The sequence below is a fragment of the Xenopus laevis genome, chromosome 1L (assembly GCF_017654675.1).
Source record: "Xenopus laevis strain J_2021 chromosome 1L, Xenopus_laevis_v10.1, whole genome shotgun sequence".
Taxonomy (NCBI): domain Eukaryota; kingdom Metazoa; phylum Chordata; class Amphibia; order Anura; family Pipidae; genus Xenopus; species Xenopus laevis.
The window spans coordinates 209701460-209718952 of NC_054371.1; the positions used below are offsets into that span (position 1 = coordinate 209701460).

A 17493-nucleotide genomic window follows, 5' to 3' on the forward strand; every position below is an offset into this window, starting at 1 on the left:
ATTTTTCACTTGTGAGCCATATTCAAAGTTAAAAAGTGTTGGGGAGCTGCACAAGCATATAAAATGTTCCCGGTATTGCTAAATAGGAGTTATGATTGGCTATTTGGTAGCAGCTTGTGGACTACCAGCCTGCAGGGAGCTTTGTTTGGCAGAAAACTTGTTTTTCTGCCTCTAAAACTTACCTACAAGGCAGAAATTCAAAATTAAGCTTTGCCACTGTGATCAACATCAAATGGGGTGCTCAGCAATATGTTGTTCTACAGACAGTCCATTGGGATTACTGATTTAGATTGGAGATTAGATTGGGGGGCAGGGTCCTCCTTTTCACTGTATCTATTAAAGAGGATCTAATCCCCAAAAATGAATTTATGTAAACCTACTTGGAATTCTTCTCTGAGTAGGCACATTTATTAAAGGTTGAATTTCAAATTCATGTGTTTTTTAAAAATACTATTAAACTCTAATATACTCGAAATTCGACTGGGGGGTTATTTATAAAATAAATCAAATATCTAAAACGCTGACGAATTATACTGACTCAAAAACTCTAATCAAATTAGATTATTCAATTCCAGTTTTTTCCTCCGAAAAAAACTTGAATGTCAGAAAGGCTACTAATATATCCAAATAGGTCCCTGGACCTCTCCTGTTGACTTGTACATGAACTCAGCAGGTTTTAGGTGGAGAATAGTCAAATTTGAGTTCTTAAAGGGCCAGAGCATGATAATTTTTAAAACGAATTAAAACTCAAATCCAGTTTGGATAATTCGCAATTTGAATTTGAGCGTTTTGACCATAATTTTTTTTTAAAAAAACTCGAATTTTAAATTCAACCCTTAAATCTGCCCCTATTAGGGTACTGAGACTCTGAGCCTTCAAAAGCACCCCATGTTCCCTCACGCACATCAGGTCATGTGTCTGTTAGCTTTGTGTTGCCTGGACCACAGCATGGGGATCCAGCAAAAGTTGCATTTTTACAGAAAATATACATCCCAAAGAGCAATGTGTTTGGCTATCTCACCTGTGTGTGTGTGTGGGGGGGGGGTTCTCATATTTCAGATGACAATTACCAGTAATTAAGTGTAAACAATCCCATTACTGAAATCAGTTGTGTTTACACCCCATTACACTTACAAAGAGAATAGGCAATTGATTGGATGTTTTATGTTGATTACTTAACACCAGGGTAGGCAAACACAGAACTACCACTTGCCTTTACTGCAGAAAGTTAATGATTAAACAAATAAGCCTTGTGGGTTATCACTTGGTGTGAAAGGCTGCAGATTGGCCAGTTTCATGACTCCATGGCATTGGGTTTAGAGGGATCACTACTAATGCACAGCAGTTCTTGGAAGGGAAATCTCTAGTCCTCTGGGGGTAGGTGAAACTTTGTAACTCTCTAAACATTATCCTGTTATCCCCTGATGGTTGGCCTCCCTCTGTAGTTATACATCAGGGACTGTGTGGAAACTCCATATCTGGTGATGCTTAGAGCTTGGGGGGTTGTATATTTCAGCCCGTACTCCTCCCATCACTACAGGAATGCAGAGGTTGTCTGAGAATTGAAAGCTCTTTCCAGCAGGAGCAACAACTCCACTCAGGGGTCAACTGATTTTCTGTAACAATACCATATCTCTATATCAACTACTAGGTCTACACTTAGGGATCATCTGCTTTACTCTAATGATAACAGATTTCAGATAGTGGGTCTATAACTGGTGTGAGGCCAGACTCTCAGTATCCCAGCCATAGGCTGTTGTGGGTTGATGGAAATTTGTAGTGCAAAAGCAGCAGTTGGAAAGCCACAAAGCAGATACAGTGAAACCTCAATTTTAAGTCCCCTGATTTAACGTTTTCCCGCATATTACATTTTCTATTTGTGGTCCCACCATTTAAAATGCATTTCCCTGATTTTAAGTAATGTTTTCCAGGATTTTACATCAAAATTTTGTCCTGATGTACCCAAAAACTGCTTTTTTTCCCCTCTATGAATGTTATTATTTCTGAAATAAAGAGGTTTAAAATACTAACCAGATGTATATTTTGCCATGGTTCTGCCTGTAAATGGTCAATTGCAATTAGCCTGCCCCTTATACAGTCCTGCACCAATCACTTGTGCACACAAACAAACCAAACAAACTATACTTCTTAGGTCACATGAGCCAATTAACAGACAGAATTGTGTCTTTTGCTTCAACACTTCTTCCTGTTACAGTTAGAGCTGCAGTATTTCTGGTCATGTGATCTCTGAGGCAACACACAGACCATCACAAAATGGCAAGAGATGTAAAAGGTCAATATTTACTTAAATATATAGTCCAGTTTGGTAAGATTCTTTAATATGCCACATAATATGATATAAACTATCTGTTGCATTTTGGGAGTATAGTTTTTCTTTAACACAATAAATATTGTATCTCAAAGTAAAACAGACTCCTGTGCTTATATCCTTTCAGTACTTGAAGAAAGTTACTTTAACACATTTCCCTGATTTTGCATCATTTTTCCCTGGTCCCCTGAAAAAATGTTAAATGGGGGTTCTACTGTAACAGCTGCCATTTTCACAATTTTATTTTTAAGTAAATGTGCTTTGTGGGTACAGTCCCCAGTTTGCCTTAAAACAGTAAAAACAGCCAACACTTGGGAAGACAAGTTGCCATGTTAGGTATAGTTAATTTGGGTTTGGACCAAGGTTCAGCAAGTAAAGCCACTTCAAAGGGACCCCAGTGCACCTATATGCAAATAACTATATAGACTTATCTATGCACTCACTTCAGCACATAAGCTAAGTGAGTAAGAGTCCTAACATGCATTTCTCAGTTTCAATATACAAACATAAGGGCAGCTATGCTAAACTACATATCTAAATGTTCATGGGTACAATCAAATCACTTAGCTCTTAAATTCACTTAAAGCACTCACGCAAAAAAGTTCCAACATATAAGGTCTTGATATTTAAAATGAACTGGGGATATACAAGCAACAAGGCTGACACCTGAATATTGCAATTAAAAATCGTCTGTCAGATTGTTTTTTTTTTTTTGCTATGACTTGATTATTTCTTAAGTTTCACCCTTAAATTTGGCAGAGTAATTAGATATAGTTGTGATGTTTGGGTTTGTCACTTCTGAAGAGCTGCTTGTTGTGATAACTAGATAAGACTGGGAAAGGCGAAGAGTGCCAGACAGGGAGCAAGAGGGAAGGGGGGTTTGTCTCCTGAGAGATGCTAGAAGGAAATAGCAAATGGAATTGATCTGTATACTAAGCAAACATTTGGCGGTTTCGGTATAAAGTGCCAGGGCATATACTGTATTTTCATTCTATGAACTGGAGGTGTTGTTTGCCATCAATCAGTATAACTTGAGTGCCTTCACTAAGCATCCATTTGAACAGCACCTCATTACATAACACACAAGAGAAATGCATAAAGCAAATTCCATTTATTTTATTGTTCACCCATAATTTATTTACAAATACACATTATAACTTTTATATACATTACACATTTACATGGTAAAAAAAGTACAAAACTATATATTTAAATGAATTTATATTTAACTTGCCATGTTTGAAAATATAAAATAGAAATCAGGAGGAAAAAAAAAAAAGTGTATTATGAAAAAACGCAAGAAACTTGGACTGATAAAAAGTCGAAATACACTGAATTGGCACGATGGAAATGATAAGTATTTGTATCAAATAGGTGGGAAGGAACCACAAAAAGTCTTTTGGGAAATTATCCATCCAGTATGACAGAATAGTGGAAACTGGGACATTTCCTGAAACACAGCCACTTCAACCATTTTTTTGATATATATATATATATATATATATATATATATATATATATATATATATATATATATATATATATATATATATTTTTTTTATGTATATTTTCTGTTTTTACGTTATGTTGCAGCCTCTTTTGGTCAGTCAAGATTCCTTGTAAACAAAACCCGAAGGATGTATGTACAGCACTAAAGGAGAGAATCCAATAAATAAACATTTAGAAACTGACATGCAGGGTTCATGGAAAGAAAAGCGCCGAACCCCCTGCGCGCCATGCGTAACGCGATAACTATGCGTAACGCGCCACCGACTCTCTTGGCACCGCGCATTCCTCCATTACTCAAGGGGTTCAGAGTGGACAGTAGTACCGTCAATCACCTCTAAGGAATGGACTTACAAGAAAAGCTGGACTTTACAAGCGAAGAAGATATTTCACAATAAATAACACTGCTCTTCCTTTGACGAATATATTTCTTCAAAACAAGGTGTACAGTCAAAAACCAGACATTTTATGTATAAATTATAAAACATGACAGTATAAATAAATGTCTACCAGACTCAACTATATGTATACTTTGTTTTTGTTTTTTTTGTTTTTTTTTTCTTCTTTCCCAAAATAAATAAGCATACACCTATTTACAGTATGGACATGTGTTCTTGCCCAGAGGCTGTTCCAACAGTTTTGGGAGCTGTTACCATGAAGATATGACAAAACTGTAGTCCGGTTCCTCTTCCTCTTCTTCCTCCTCTGTATCTTCAACAATGGCTATATGGGGGAATATAGGGGAGCTGTTGTTTAAATAAGGACAACAACAGCGCAGAAGCTCAGTGCATGTTTCTCAAAGCCCTCTGACCAGCCATAATACAGCGTTGCATTGCATGTGACTCGCAGGGGATGCTGCTTGGCATCACCTGATAAATAATACTTTATTTTTATTTTTTTGTTTTTTTTATACATAATCTATGAAGTCTTAAAGTTCTGAAGAACCAATGGATCAGGCTGTTATTGCAGATTCCTGTAATCAGACAAAAAGCGCTCGTGTTCTAGGTGTACTGCTTGTGTCCTCAGAGTTAGTAGAGGCTTCTGCCCGGGGACAGAACCCAAAGCTACTAGTGGTACTTGGATGGAGTTAGGTCACTCAAAGCGTTAATGAAGCAATCAGCGAAGCACATAGAAGCAAATTAGAGAAATAGAAGGAAAGATATTCTCAGGCAACCCCCTTGTAAATAGCTTGGCTTTTTTTTCCTGCAAAAAATGCCAAAATCTTGCAGGCAGCTTTAACTGAGGCCACTGGAAAGTTGTACATTTATTATCAAATAGTGCTGGAATTCCCTTAGAAAAAAAAAAAAAAAAAAAAAAAAAGTATTTTGCTTTAAAGTCTTCATTACCGAGGGGTTGCCTTTAGAAATCTTACTCTGCGTTGCGGTAATTCACTTACAGTTGCAAGATCCACTGTGTTTCACTTCCAAAAGAATCCCCGTGGAGCAGGCTGCCTGTTTCATGGCGCACTCGCTCGGGTAAGTCGTGTTGTCGCTGGCGCACACTGTATCGTCTGACTTGCTCTCTCCGCACAGATCATCGCACAGCGCACAGCGACCTCTACCCACTCTACTGTCCCACAGGCATTTCTTTCCAGCGCTGCACTGAATATCTTCACAAGACTTGGCTTCTGCAAGGGAAAAGAGCCAGGGCTTTTAACATATAAAGTTATCAGTCAGTGATCGCTCTTTATCTTACTCTCAGCAGGGCATGACATGTCAGTACAAAGCAAAGAACACAGATGCCAAAACAGCAACTAATCGTAAAAACGTAAACGCATAGATTTATCATCTGTAATGAGATTTATGTCTATCTGGAAAGAAAATCATAATCTGTTTATTCTCTGTAATTATTTAGGTTTAAGTTAGCTCTCCTACTAACAGGGTGAAGATAGACCTCCTGTTAACGTATTCATGGGCAAGAGTGAAAATAAACCCCTTTTAACAGGCAAGCTACAGCTCATAGTATAAACGACCTTCCTACTAGCAGACCAATACATCACATTTAAAGGATACAAAAGTAACACCAGGAATGAGTGTAAAAAAGATTATATACCAGGGGTTTATTAAGTCACCATACAATAAATATGATAATACACAGTTTCATAATAGGCAAGGCTACAATAGCCTTCATACTGTTAGATATGTTAGATATAGAATAGGCAAAGCTACAATAGTCTTCATACTGTTAGATATAGAATAGGCAAGGCTACAATAGTCTTCATATTGTTATATATAGAATAGGTAAGGCTACAATAGCCTTCATACTGTTAGATATAGAATAGGCAAGACTGTAATAGCCTTTATACTAGTAGATATAGAATGGTTAAGGCTACCATAGCCTTTATACTGTTAGATATAGAATAGGCAAGGCTACAATAGTCTTCATACTGTTAGATATCGAATAGACATGACTACAATAGTCTTCATGTTGTTATATATAGAATAGGCAAGGCTACAATAGCCTTCATACTGTTAGATATGTTAGATATAGAATAGGCAAGGCTACAATAGTCTTCATACTGTTAGATATGTTAGATATAGAATAGGCAAGTCTACAATAGTCTTCATACTGTTAGACATAGAAAAAACAAGGCTACAATAGTCTTCATATTGTTATATATAGAATAGGCAAGGCTACAATAGCCTTCATACTGTTAGATATGTTAGATATAGAATAGGCAAGGCTACAATGGTCTTCATACTGTTACATATGTTAGACAAGTCTACAATAGTCTTCACACTGTTAGATATAGAACAGGCAAGGCTACAAGAGCTTATACTTTTAGATAAAGAAATAGGCAAGGCTGCAATAGTATTCAGACTGTTAGATATAGAATGAGCAAGGCTACAATAGCCTTCGTACTGTTAGCTATAGAAACAGGCAAAGCTACAATAGCATCATAATAACCTAACTACACCAATGACAGGGTGCTAATCCTTATCATACTGGCATATACACCACTGTTAAGGGGCAATCAAGTTTATTCTAACAGATGTACCATTGGTAGGGTGCTAATATCCAGCATACTGGCAAAAGTGAGGGAGCAAATTGCGCTAATATCAAAATATAATGTCAAAAGAGCTAGTATTTGTCATATTAACGTATTCATCATAGGTGGAAATGCATATAACCTTCTACTGAGACATATCAGCAGATCATGTATATATACAGGGTACAGATATGTGCCATAGCCACAGATGTATCAGCAGCTGGAGTGGAAATAGGCTTCATAAGACATAGATATAGCCCATACATCTGAGATGCCAAAAATGCCATGAACCTCCTATTGTCAGCAGAGAATTATTGATATATTTTATAGTTCATTTTAATTTCACTGCGTAAACCCGAAATCTAGAGGCCAGGATAAAATCAGCCTTCTCCAGTTTTGGATCAAAACCACTTCCTCTTGTAAAACAAAAGCCAAACGCCATAATTAAATAAGTATAAATAAAAACACTTTTACTGGGTAACTCTGTCCTGCTTGGGCCAGGAGGAAACTTATAGCAAGCTTCAAACTGACCGAAATCATTTTGTACCAACCCTAATTATAAGTTTCTTCTTTTGCACCATAGTGATGAGTGTCTTCTTCTCATCAAAGCAGTTTGGAAAAAGAATGCTACCCAGAATGGACTTTCTCGTGGGGTAAATCAGATACCACACACTTACTTATGCATTTCCCCTCGTAGGCTAATCCAATGGATCTGCCCAGCAGGCAGGTAGCCTTCCTCAGGTGGCACGCACTTCCATAGGTTATTCCATCATTCCCACACAGATATTGGTCAGGGGAGGTAGGCTCCGGGCAAATCCGATTACATGTCACACAGTAGGCGTTATTGGTCTGATCCACCACACACGAGGAGCTCCCTGGACACAGCACGTCCCTGCAAGTCTCTGAAAAAGAAAGATGCGCAAAAGCGCACAGCCATTAGTATAAGGCGCAAGAGCGCACAGCCATTAGTATAAGAAGCTATGAATGATACATTAACAGCACGCAAAGTTCAAGAAAAGGAGTATCGGACACTGAAAAAGAGCTTCCAAAAATAAAGTTACAAATGGAGTCTTTTTGACTGGAGTCTTCATGGGGGAGCAAAGTTATGGTGACCAGCCAGTACCAATGAGATGTAAATCCCGATGTCATGCACAAAAAAGTTGTGTTCTTGTTGGAAATGTATAAAACCGCTGAATGCTATTTTCTTTGCAAATTGTTTGCTGTTTGCTTGAAAAAAATAAAAAATAAAAATGTATCTAAAAATAAAAGTGATATTTTTTGCAGATTCGTTAAAAAAGGAACAGTATCTCCATTGCCCCCCTTACAGGGCACTTAGTCATGAGCCAGTTGAGATGCTGTTCCTTTTCTTTAACGAATCTATAATAAATATCACATTTTTGACTTTCTTTTTGGCGTCCCTTGTGGAGTCTTTTTGAGTGCCTGATACCCCTCTCTGCTGGTTTATCCGCTGCCTAAGCTCAAGGTCTGGGGCACCTGGACCACCTGTTCCACGTGGTGAGCCATCACCATATTTTTTATCCCCCTTCTTTTCGGTGGTTAACATTAACAGCACGACCAAGAGACTGATATCACTACAAGATCATTATCAATTGCCATATTAGTTCCATATACTCTACTTGTATTTTGTATATACATTTCTGGCACACTGTTACCCGGTATACCGTCTAGCCACTGAATACCAAAAAAAAAAGCTTTGAGGCCACTAAAAAGCCACCCATTGAGATCCCTCTCCCCATGCTGCCCACCCATCAGGTTTAGGTAACATCCCAATAATCTAATGGAGGATCCCTAACGCCCCCCACTGTTCAACCTACTTTTGCATTTTCCTTGGTACTGCACATCCAGCTCCGGGACCCCTTTACATTTGGCTTTGAGCAAAGCGCACTCATCCTTATAGGTTTTGCCATCAATTCCGCACACTGAACCTTTCCAAGTAATGTTGGAACAATCCGGAGCGCAGACACACCTCGGCTTGTTCTTCTTGTTCATTTTACATTTCTTCCCAGGGCCACAGTCTACGTTCTCACATGTTTCTGTAAGTGCAACAAGTTTAATTAGCCAGTGGGCAAAGTACTCAAGAAATATTATTACTAGGAATGTGAGAAAATAGCCCCACATCTCAGCAGCACGTCTAGACTTTCAGGGACACATGTGCCTGTGCCATTCCATGAAAATTCTATAGATAGATAGATAGATAGATAGATTGATAGATAGATAGATAGATAGATAGATAGATAGATAGATGATAGGTAGATAGATAAATAGATAATAGATAGATAAAGAGAGAGAGAGAGAGAGAGAGAGAGAGAGAGAGAGATGATAGATAGATAGATAGATAGATAGATAGATGATAGATAGATAGATAGATAATAGATAGATAGATAGATAGATAGATAGATAGATAGATAGATAGATAGAGAGAGAGTGAGAGAGAGTGAGAGAGAGAGTGAGAGTGAGAGAGAGAGAGAGAGAAGATAGATAGATAGATAGATAGATAGATAGATAGATAGATAGATAGATGATAGATAGAAAGATAGATAATATATAGAGAAAGAGAGAGAGAGAGAGAGAGAGAGAGAGATAAAGAGGAAGACAGATTAGAAATTAATAGAGAGAGAGAGAGAGAGAGAGAGAGAGAGAGAGAGAGAAAGAGGAAGACAGATGAGAAATTAATAGAGAGAGAGAGAGAAAGAGAGAGAGAGAGAGAGAGATAGATAGATACTGGTGCACACAGGGCTTTTTTCTTCAGAGTCTGTTTTTATTTAATCGACGTTTCGATCCACCTCTGGGACCTTTATCAGATATATATATATCTATATATAAGTGCATCTATCTATCTATCTATCTATCTATCTATCTATCTATCTATCTATCTATCTATCCATATCTGCACAATATTCATCCAGGCTCCTGACACTGGGAACTTACTTGCACAAGAAAAATTATTTCCCCTCTGTGCTTAATAGCTAAAACAGCACACAGTATCTATGGAGAGAGAGAACAAAAGTTCCTCCAGAAAGGGAACTCAAAATTGAGTGCAGATGTCCCCCTTCACTTTAATAAATCCCTCCGTGAAAAATAACACTTAATAAGCAAGTGTAGGTGGCCAGAATCTACTAGCAGAGTCTCCTGCAGACTGAGCTGGGTGAGATTATTGTTGCACACACACAGATATACTTATGCACACATATGAGACTCCTATACAAAAATAATGGCAAAAGCAGTTTAGGATATTTATGTAAAGTCTGCGCCTATATAAATACATATGGCAGCTTCATACATATGGTTTGATGGAAGCACAGGTCATATGAAATATACACAGCGGTGTATTCCTACAACGTGTCATGTTAAAGCCCTAGAAACAACTTTTAGTGTAAGAGAGGAAGGGATTTAACCCTCTAAGTGAGTTGAAAGATCAGGCGCAAATGTCAAATCAGGTACCTTTGCAGGGGATGCAATGTGGGGCCCCTCCATGAAATATCATCCATTTGAAGAGGGTGCTGTTGGGTACATCTTCTTCTGTCCATGAGGTGCCCAGTCTGCCAGTCTTGCAGCATTCCTCTTTGCTCAGTTCAGTCCTGTACAGAACCTGACATCGGCCATTCTTCGACTGCTGCAGCCAGCAATTCCCAGCTGTAAAACACAGCGGCCCAACCATATCAGTGTCACTTAGCAGTGACCCAGACACAACACGTGTGCTCTGCCCTCACTTCCACTAGACTGTTTACTTTTATTTGTCCTCTTTCATAACCTGCTCTAGTAACAACAGTCTCTCCCCAGCCTGGCTGCTCACACTTGTAACGTTAACCCTTCCAGAGCTTGCCACCGAGCTTCCACACACTCAGGATACACCAAGGGGTTAAGGGACCATACAGTTAAACAACCTCCCACTCACAGATGTTACATGGGGTGGTTCACCTTTAAGTTAACTTTCAGTATGTTATAGAATGGCCTATTATAAGCACATTTTCAACTGGACTTTTTTATTTATAGTTTCTGAACGATCTGTATCTTTCTTCTGACTCTTTCCAGCTTTCAATGCTGGACACAACTAGTATTCCTCTTGTGTATGGCCACAACTAGTATTCCCCCCTGTGTATGGCCACAACTAGTATTCCTCTTGTGTATGGCCACAACTAGTATTCCCCCTGTGTATGGCAACAACTAGTATTCCCCCTGTGTATGGCCACAACTAGTATTCCTTGTGTGTATGGCCACAACTAGTATTCCCCCTGTGTATGGCCACAACTAGTATTCCCCCTGTGTATGGCCACAACTAGTATTCCTCTTGTGTATGGCCACAACTAGTATTCCCTCTGTGTATGGCCACAACTAGTATTCCCCTTGTGTATGGCCACAACTAATATTCCATCTGTGTATGGCCACAACTAGTCTTCCCCCTGTGTATGGCCACAACTAGTATTCCCTCTGTGTATGGCCACAACTAGTATTCCCTCTGTGTATGGCCACAACTCTTTCCAGCTTTCAAATGTGGGTCACCGACCCCATCAAAAAACAAAGATTCTGTAAAGCTACAAATGTATATTTTTATAACTCCTATTTCTATTCAGATCCCGGCCACTTTTTCAAATCAATGCATGGTTGCTAGGCTCATTCAGACCCTAGCAATCAGATTATTGATATTGCAAACTAGAGAGCTGCTGAATAAAAGGCTAAATAACCCAAAAACCACAAATAATGAAAAAAAAAAACCGAAAATCAATCCCAACTTGTCTTAAAATATCCCTCTCTACACCATACTAAAAGTTAATTTAAAGGTGAACAACCCCTTTCAGATGAGCAGCGCATAAAAGCCTGCTCCAGTTATGTATTACAGTATTACAGTATCAAGTGCGTCAGTTATCCAGAATGACTTCCAAGCCCATGTTGCAATCCAGCCACTCTCAGAACAGCTCAAAGCAACACTAATCCATTTCGAAACGTGTTTTCTACCCACTCCCACGCTGATTTTCCTTCCTTTTTTTTTAAGTTAAGAGGACAGAGAAGCTCTAAAGTAAAAGGGCTACAGGGGTAACTACAGAGGGAGCAGACACTGCGGCTGCAGGAGGAATAGGGCCCCTAATTCATATACTATTTCAATAAATATTGGTAAAACTTCTAGACATTTTGGGTGGCTTGAAAAATAATTTGCAGTGGAGCCCAGTCATATCTAGGAATGCCAATGAGGACTAGACAACCCACTACAACCAGTCCAGCTTGGAAATACACTGCAAGTAGTCAGCATTAAGCACAGGGCACATTGCGTCAATTGTCTGCGTCAGAATGCGCCTTTAGCGACATACATATTCTAGGGATCTGGCTACCAATAAAACTGGAGCACAAGTAGTGTAGTAAGAAACAGATACTGAATACATTGTAACTAGCCCCACTTGCTCTGACTTTTGTTACATAACTGTAGCCACTGATATCAAGTAACAATAATAATAATAATAATATACATTTATATATATATCGTTCATTAATGAATAAGGATGCCAAGTAGTAGCCCTAATCCAGCACAGTTCTCCTGCCATTCATGAATTCTGTCCTGATATGAAAAAAAAATAAACAAAAATCCAAAAAGAGGATAAAAGTCCTGAAGAAGGTTCTTACCTTGGACTGCGCGATATTCCATGAAATGGCACAGGGAGACAGTCAGGAGGAAAATCATGCCCGGCTGGATCCTTTCATTTAACATCCTCAGTGCTGGGAGTGGGACGAGCAGAGTCTCAAGTGGAGAGAGATGGGATAATGGACCAGGCACAAGTCCGGACTCTATTGAATGAACAGCAGCCTCTCATGCAGTCTCTCTTTAAATCTATAAGGGGGTCTTAGCTGTCTGCGGTGGGCGGTCTCCTAATGTGTGTGTGTGTGTTTGGGGGTGGGGAAACAAAAAATGTTTCAGAGTGAATCAGGTGACATTTTCCACCTTCTGGAAAACCTTTCCCAATGAACAAGAGGGGGGTAGGTAGGTCCTGGATACAATGGAGAGAGGAGTGTAGAGAGAGAGAGATTGAGAGAGATAGAGAGAGAGATAGAGAGAGAGTGAAACTAGTGCAGGAGCTGGTGGGGAAGTGAAGCAGCAGAGTAAGTGGGAAGCGCAGAGTAAGTGGGAAGTTCAGGACAATGACGTGACCTCTCCCAGTCGCTGCCTTGTTGGAGGAGTGAGCAGGATAATATCCATAATATTGGCCACTTCACCTTCTCAGAACAGACACTCAATACCTACAGAGGACTTTCCCTCACCCAAGTGTCTTTTAGAATACAAATAAAGTACCAGCAGCTGAGAGTCACATACAGGTTTAATACCTAAAGTCCCCCTCCTCCTCCTCTTCATCCCTTGTTACAACTAGTGACTGTCTCAGTAGTGTCTGGAGTATCAGGGGCGAGGCAGGCGGTCTCCTTTCATATAATAATGCCCCATGCGATAATGAACTTGTTGTATAGGGCCCCTTTATTATGAAGCCCAGTCTTGGCGGCCGCTCATTTCTAACATTTTTTTGGCACAGCTGAATGAAAGCGAGTAGGCGATATTTCCTTTTTTTTTATACTTCACGGGAAAAATGGCATTGTTGGTTCAAAAGCCTCTTTTTTCTCTCTCTCTCCCTCTACATTTTCTATTCTTTTTTCCCCCCGAGCCCAGAGGAGAACAGACAGAGAAGTATGCAGACTGCATTCCTGGACACTGGCAGGTCGCTCGCAGTTGTATCGCCGCAGACTTGGACTGCAAATAACTCAGCGATAACAGATTGTTTTCCAGCAACTGCAGGAGATAGTACTAATCTTTTAATAAAAGATCCCATTACAATGGGATAGGACTATAATAGATGCAGAAATACAGGCGTGCTAATATTAGAAGACAGTTGTTTGGGCCCCTCAGTCTCCTGTTCTCATTAGGCTTCTCTGTGGGGCGAGTACAAAAGGTCTGGGGCACCACCTGCAGGCGCACATTAAAGCGCACATTAAAGCGCACTGGTAAATGATTGACCCGCTACATTCCCTTGTTGTCGCCCTTTCTACATCTGGGGCATTTTGCTCACTTCACAAAGCTCCCTTCCCTTTAACTTTCTCCACCCCTCCTATTTTCAGGATAAATACAAGGTTGTTTAGTGCCCTCTAATGGCAGACAACATCTTTAATTAATAGCAACAATGAGACAATTCCTTCCTCATTTCATAGTTCCTTTCCTCATTTCAAAATCCTCCTGTTTGTGTAATCTCCAGTCCAAACATAAACAGTGAGACAGCTGGGGCTCATTTATTTACACTGGGCAAATTTGCCAATGGCCAGTTACCTATAGTAATCAATGTCGGACTGGGATGCCAGGGGCCCACCAGAAAATCTTATCCTGAGGGCCCACTTTCCAGATGATTATACCTCCTTTCCTCACTCAAACTCTTTATTCCCCTAGTCTATATTGTCTACATACTATACTCTATTCTTCCATTATTAAACCTCTTTCTTCCCATAAACAGATAGGTAATGAACATGAAATAGGCCAAATCAGGGTTGGACAGGGGGGCTTGGGGCCCACTGGGGCTACTTCCCCAGGGGCCCCCCTTCCCCCCCTTGCTGCTCCGGAGCACGGCGTTGCGTATGTCCATACCCGCGCAGTGCCAGCTATGTAAGTACGTACGTACGTACGTACGTACGTACGCACAGGGAGCGCCGTCAGTGCGCATGCGCAAATTGTTATTTCATCACGAACCCTGACAAAGAGGGGTGGTGCCACTAAGATCTGGGCCGGCAGGGCCCACAAAATCCTGGGGCCCACCAGGTTTTTTTCCAGGATCCCGCCGGCCCAGTACTATACTGGGCCAAATGGTTGGAAGCAAAAGGCCCACTGACATCTGGACATACCGGAAGTTTTCCTGGCATCCCGATGGGCCAGTCCGACACTGATCCAATAAGTGATTCGCTTTTTAAGGGTCAGGACACACAGACAGATTCGGGGAGATTAGTCACCCAGCGACAAATCTCCTCTTCATCGTGGCAACTAATCTCCCGAACTGCCTCCCCTGCCTTCCTGCCGGCTATAATGAAAATCGCAGACGGGATGGCACTCAGGGCTGTTCGTTTTCCGAAATCGCCCAAAGTTTCCTTGTGAGGCAATTTCGGGCGACTTCGGAAAACAAATCGCTCCGAGTGCCATCCACCGGTGATTTACATTCTAGCTGGCGGGAGGCAGTTCGGGGAGATTAGTCACCCCGAAGAAGAGGAGATTTGTCGCCAGGAGACTAATCTCCCTGAATCTGCCTGTGTGCCCTGACCCTAAAGCCAGCTGCAAGTAGAACAATGAATGCAGCAATTTGATTGGTTGCTATGGGTTACTGCCCATGGGCAAATTTGCCCAGTGTTGATAAATGACCCCAACTCAATGCGTTTGGCAATCATCAAGCGCGCAGCCAAGAGGGAAATGTGCAGCAACTTGGGGTTTATTGTTGTCACCCATTTGTGATTAGGAAGTGAAGGGTCACAGCTCTGGAACGTTTCACACACTTGCCTTCCTGTTCTCATTCCATTCACAAGAAGCAGGACTGACTTATGGCCAAAAAGCACTGCCCTTTCACCCGCGTTCTTCAAATCTGTCTCATGTGAAATGAAAATTTGTGGCGTGTGCTCGGGCCCCAGCGGACAGTAGCCCAGTGTCACATCATAAAACTCGCACTCACACATCATTAAGGGGGTAGCAGACTGCATTGCTTGTCACCCCATGAGAGAGTGGCCTCTGCAGGTCAGGGTTGGGGTCACTGGCAGGGCAATGTGGGGAAGAGGAATTGGTTCTTGTCACCAGCACATCCCTTTGGAATAAATCCTGCAAAGGGTTAGGTGCCTATTTATCCTGGGACTTTTTATTCTTATTCTTTCTAACTGATTCGGTGCCATTTGTACACATGCCATGTGCTTCAGTGGTGGAACATTTCCTCTTTGTTTGGGTTTGTTGTGAAGGGGGCGAGTGAGCCCAGTGTACTAGTAACACGTTGCCACCACTAACATTCCAGCCGCCGCAAGGTCAGAGCAATAACACGAGTCTTGGCCATCGCACCTGCTCTGTAACATTGCAAAGCAAATGCTCTCATCTCCAGCGATTAGTCACATCAGTCGCACTGCTAAACCTGTCTTGTCATCTCGCACAGCAACGTGACTTCATTCATCTCTTCTTATTCACTATCAGGGGATCCTGCCTCCTCCACCGAGGAATGTTTGTACAGAGCAAAAGAACACAGGCCAGTCACCTTTATCTGCTAACAAAATTCCTCGTCCTTTCTCCAGATGAATTTTCGCTCAGGCAAGGGTAAGGGCAGAGACACACAGTCAGATCCGGGGAGATTAGTCACCAGGCAACAAAACTTGTCTTCTCTGGGGCAACTAATCTCCTCGAACTGCCTTCCACTGCCTTCCCACCAGCTAGAATGTAAATCGCCAGCGGGATGACACATGGAGAACTTTGTTTTCCCGAAGTTGTCTCACAAAGAAAATTCAGATGACTTCAGAAAATAAAGCGCTCCCAGTGCCATCCCGCTGGCGATTTACATTCTAGCCGACAGGAAGCAGGGCCGGAACTAGGGGTAGGCAGAAGAGGCAGCTGCCTAGGGCGCAACCATTGAGGGGCGCTGAGCAGCTGCCTCTTCTGCCTACCCCTAGATCGGACGCACCTTACACCCAGCTTGCCTGCTCCCCTTTCGAGCACACGCGTGTGACGTCACTGCGCATAAAATGTTACAGCCCATACGCGTGCAATGTCACCGAGCCACAGGAGAAGGAGTTGTCGAATGTCACCGCGCCATGATCCACAGGAGAAGGAGGGGGCGAGCTGACCGGCTGGGTTGCCTAGGGCGCCCGGCCGGCATGGCCCGCCTCTGACAGGAAGGCAGGGGCAAGGTCAGACTGGGCCAGTGGGACACCGGGAAAAAACACGGTGGGCCCCCGGCTCTTGTGGGCCGCACCAGCCCAGATCCACACCCCGACTGTTCAATTTGCTTCTTCTTCCTGCCTCAAATGTCTGAAAAATATAGTGTGTGTGCATGCCTGCGCACAAGCGCACATGCACGGCGGACTGTAATACAGAGTGCTCGTTTGTGCACAGGCATGTAGCGGGGAGATTGCATGGCAGGGGGGCCCTGAACAGCAGCCCCCGTGGGCCCCAGGCCTACCAGTACAACCCTGGGGAGGGGAAGGCAGTTCGGGGAGATTAGTTGCCCCGGTTGCCTTGGGTGCCCGGCTGACTTGGCCCGGGCCTGCCGCCAGCAGTTTAGATTCTAGCCAGAGGAGAGGCAGTTTGGGGAGATTAGTTGTCTGAAGAAGGTTTGTCGCTGGGCTACTAATCTCACCCAGTAGCTTTGTGTGCCCTTGCCCTAACTCCGCAAGAGCGACGGAGGAGAGGGATGATGGAGGGGAGGGAGGGATTAGCAATGGAGGGGAGGGTGACAGGAGAGAGAGGAGAACGACGGAGGGGTGGGTGACAGAGGGGAGTATGACTGAGGGGTGCAAACACAGACTAGGGGTAGACGAAGATTATTTTAGAGGTAGCTGCCCAATGTCCCCTATCATTACGCCCAGGTCCGCCCACCCCCGAGGTGCACCCCCCACCACACACTAAAAAAAAACAAAAACCTTGGTGGCTATGGTTCCCACATGTTAATAAAAA

The 17493-nt window shown here is 42.0% G+C and overlaps 1 protein-coding gene across 3 annotated transcripts; it reads right to left on the reverse strand.

Moving 5' to 3' along the window:
• Window positions 1-3430: 3430 nt before the first annotated feature.
• fst.L (follistatin L homeolog) lies at window positions 3431-12918 on the reverse strand. Of its 3 annotated transcripts, none has more exons than XM_041576408.1 (6): window positions 12459-12918; window positions 10287-10478; window positions 8660-8878; window positions 7502-7726; window positions 5232-5462; window positions 3431-5125 (listed from the first exon to the last, which is right to left on the reverse strand). In XM_041576408.1, exons 1-6 carry the CDS (start codon window positions 12541-12543, stop codon window positions 5106-5108), a joined length of 972 nt encoding a protein of 323 aa, XP_041432342.1. In that variant the 5' UTR covers window positions 12544-12918; the 3' UTR covers window positions 3431-5105.
• Between the last annotated feature and the right edge of the window lie 4575 nt (window positions 12919-17493).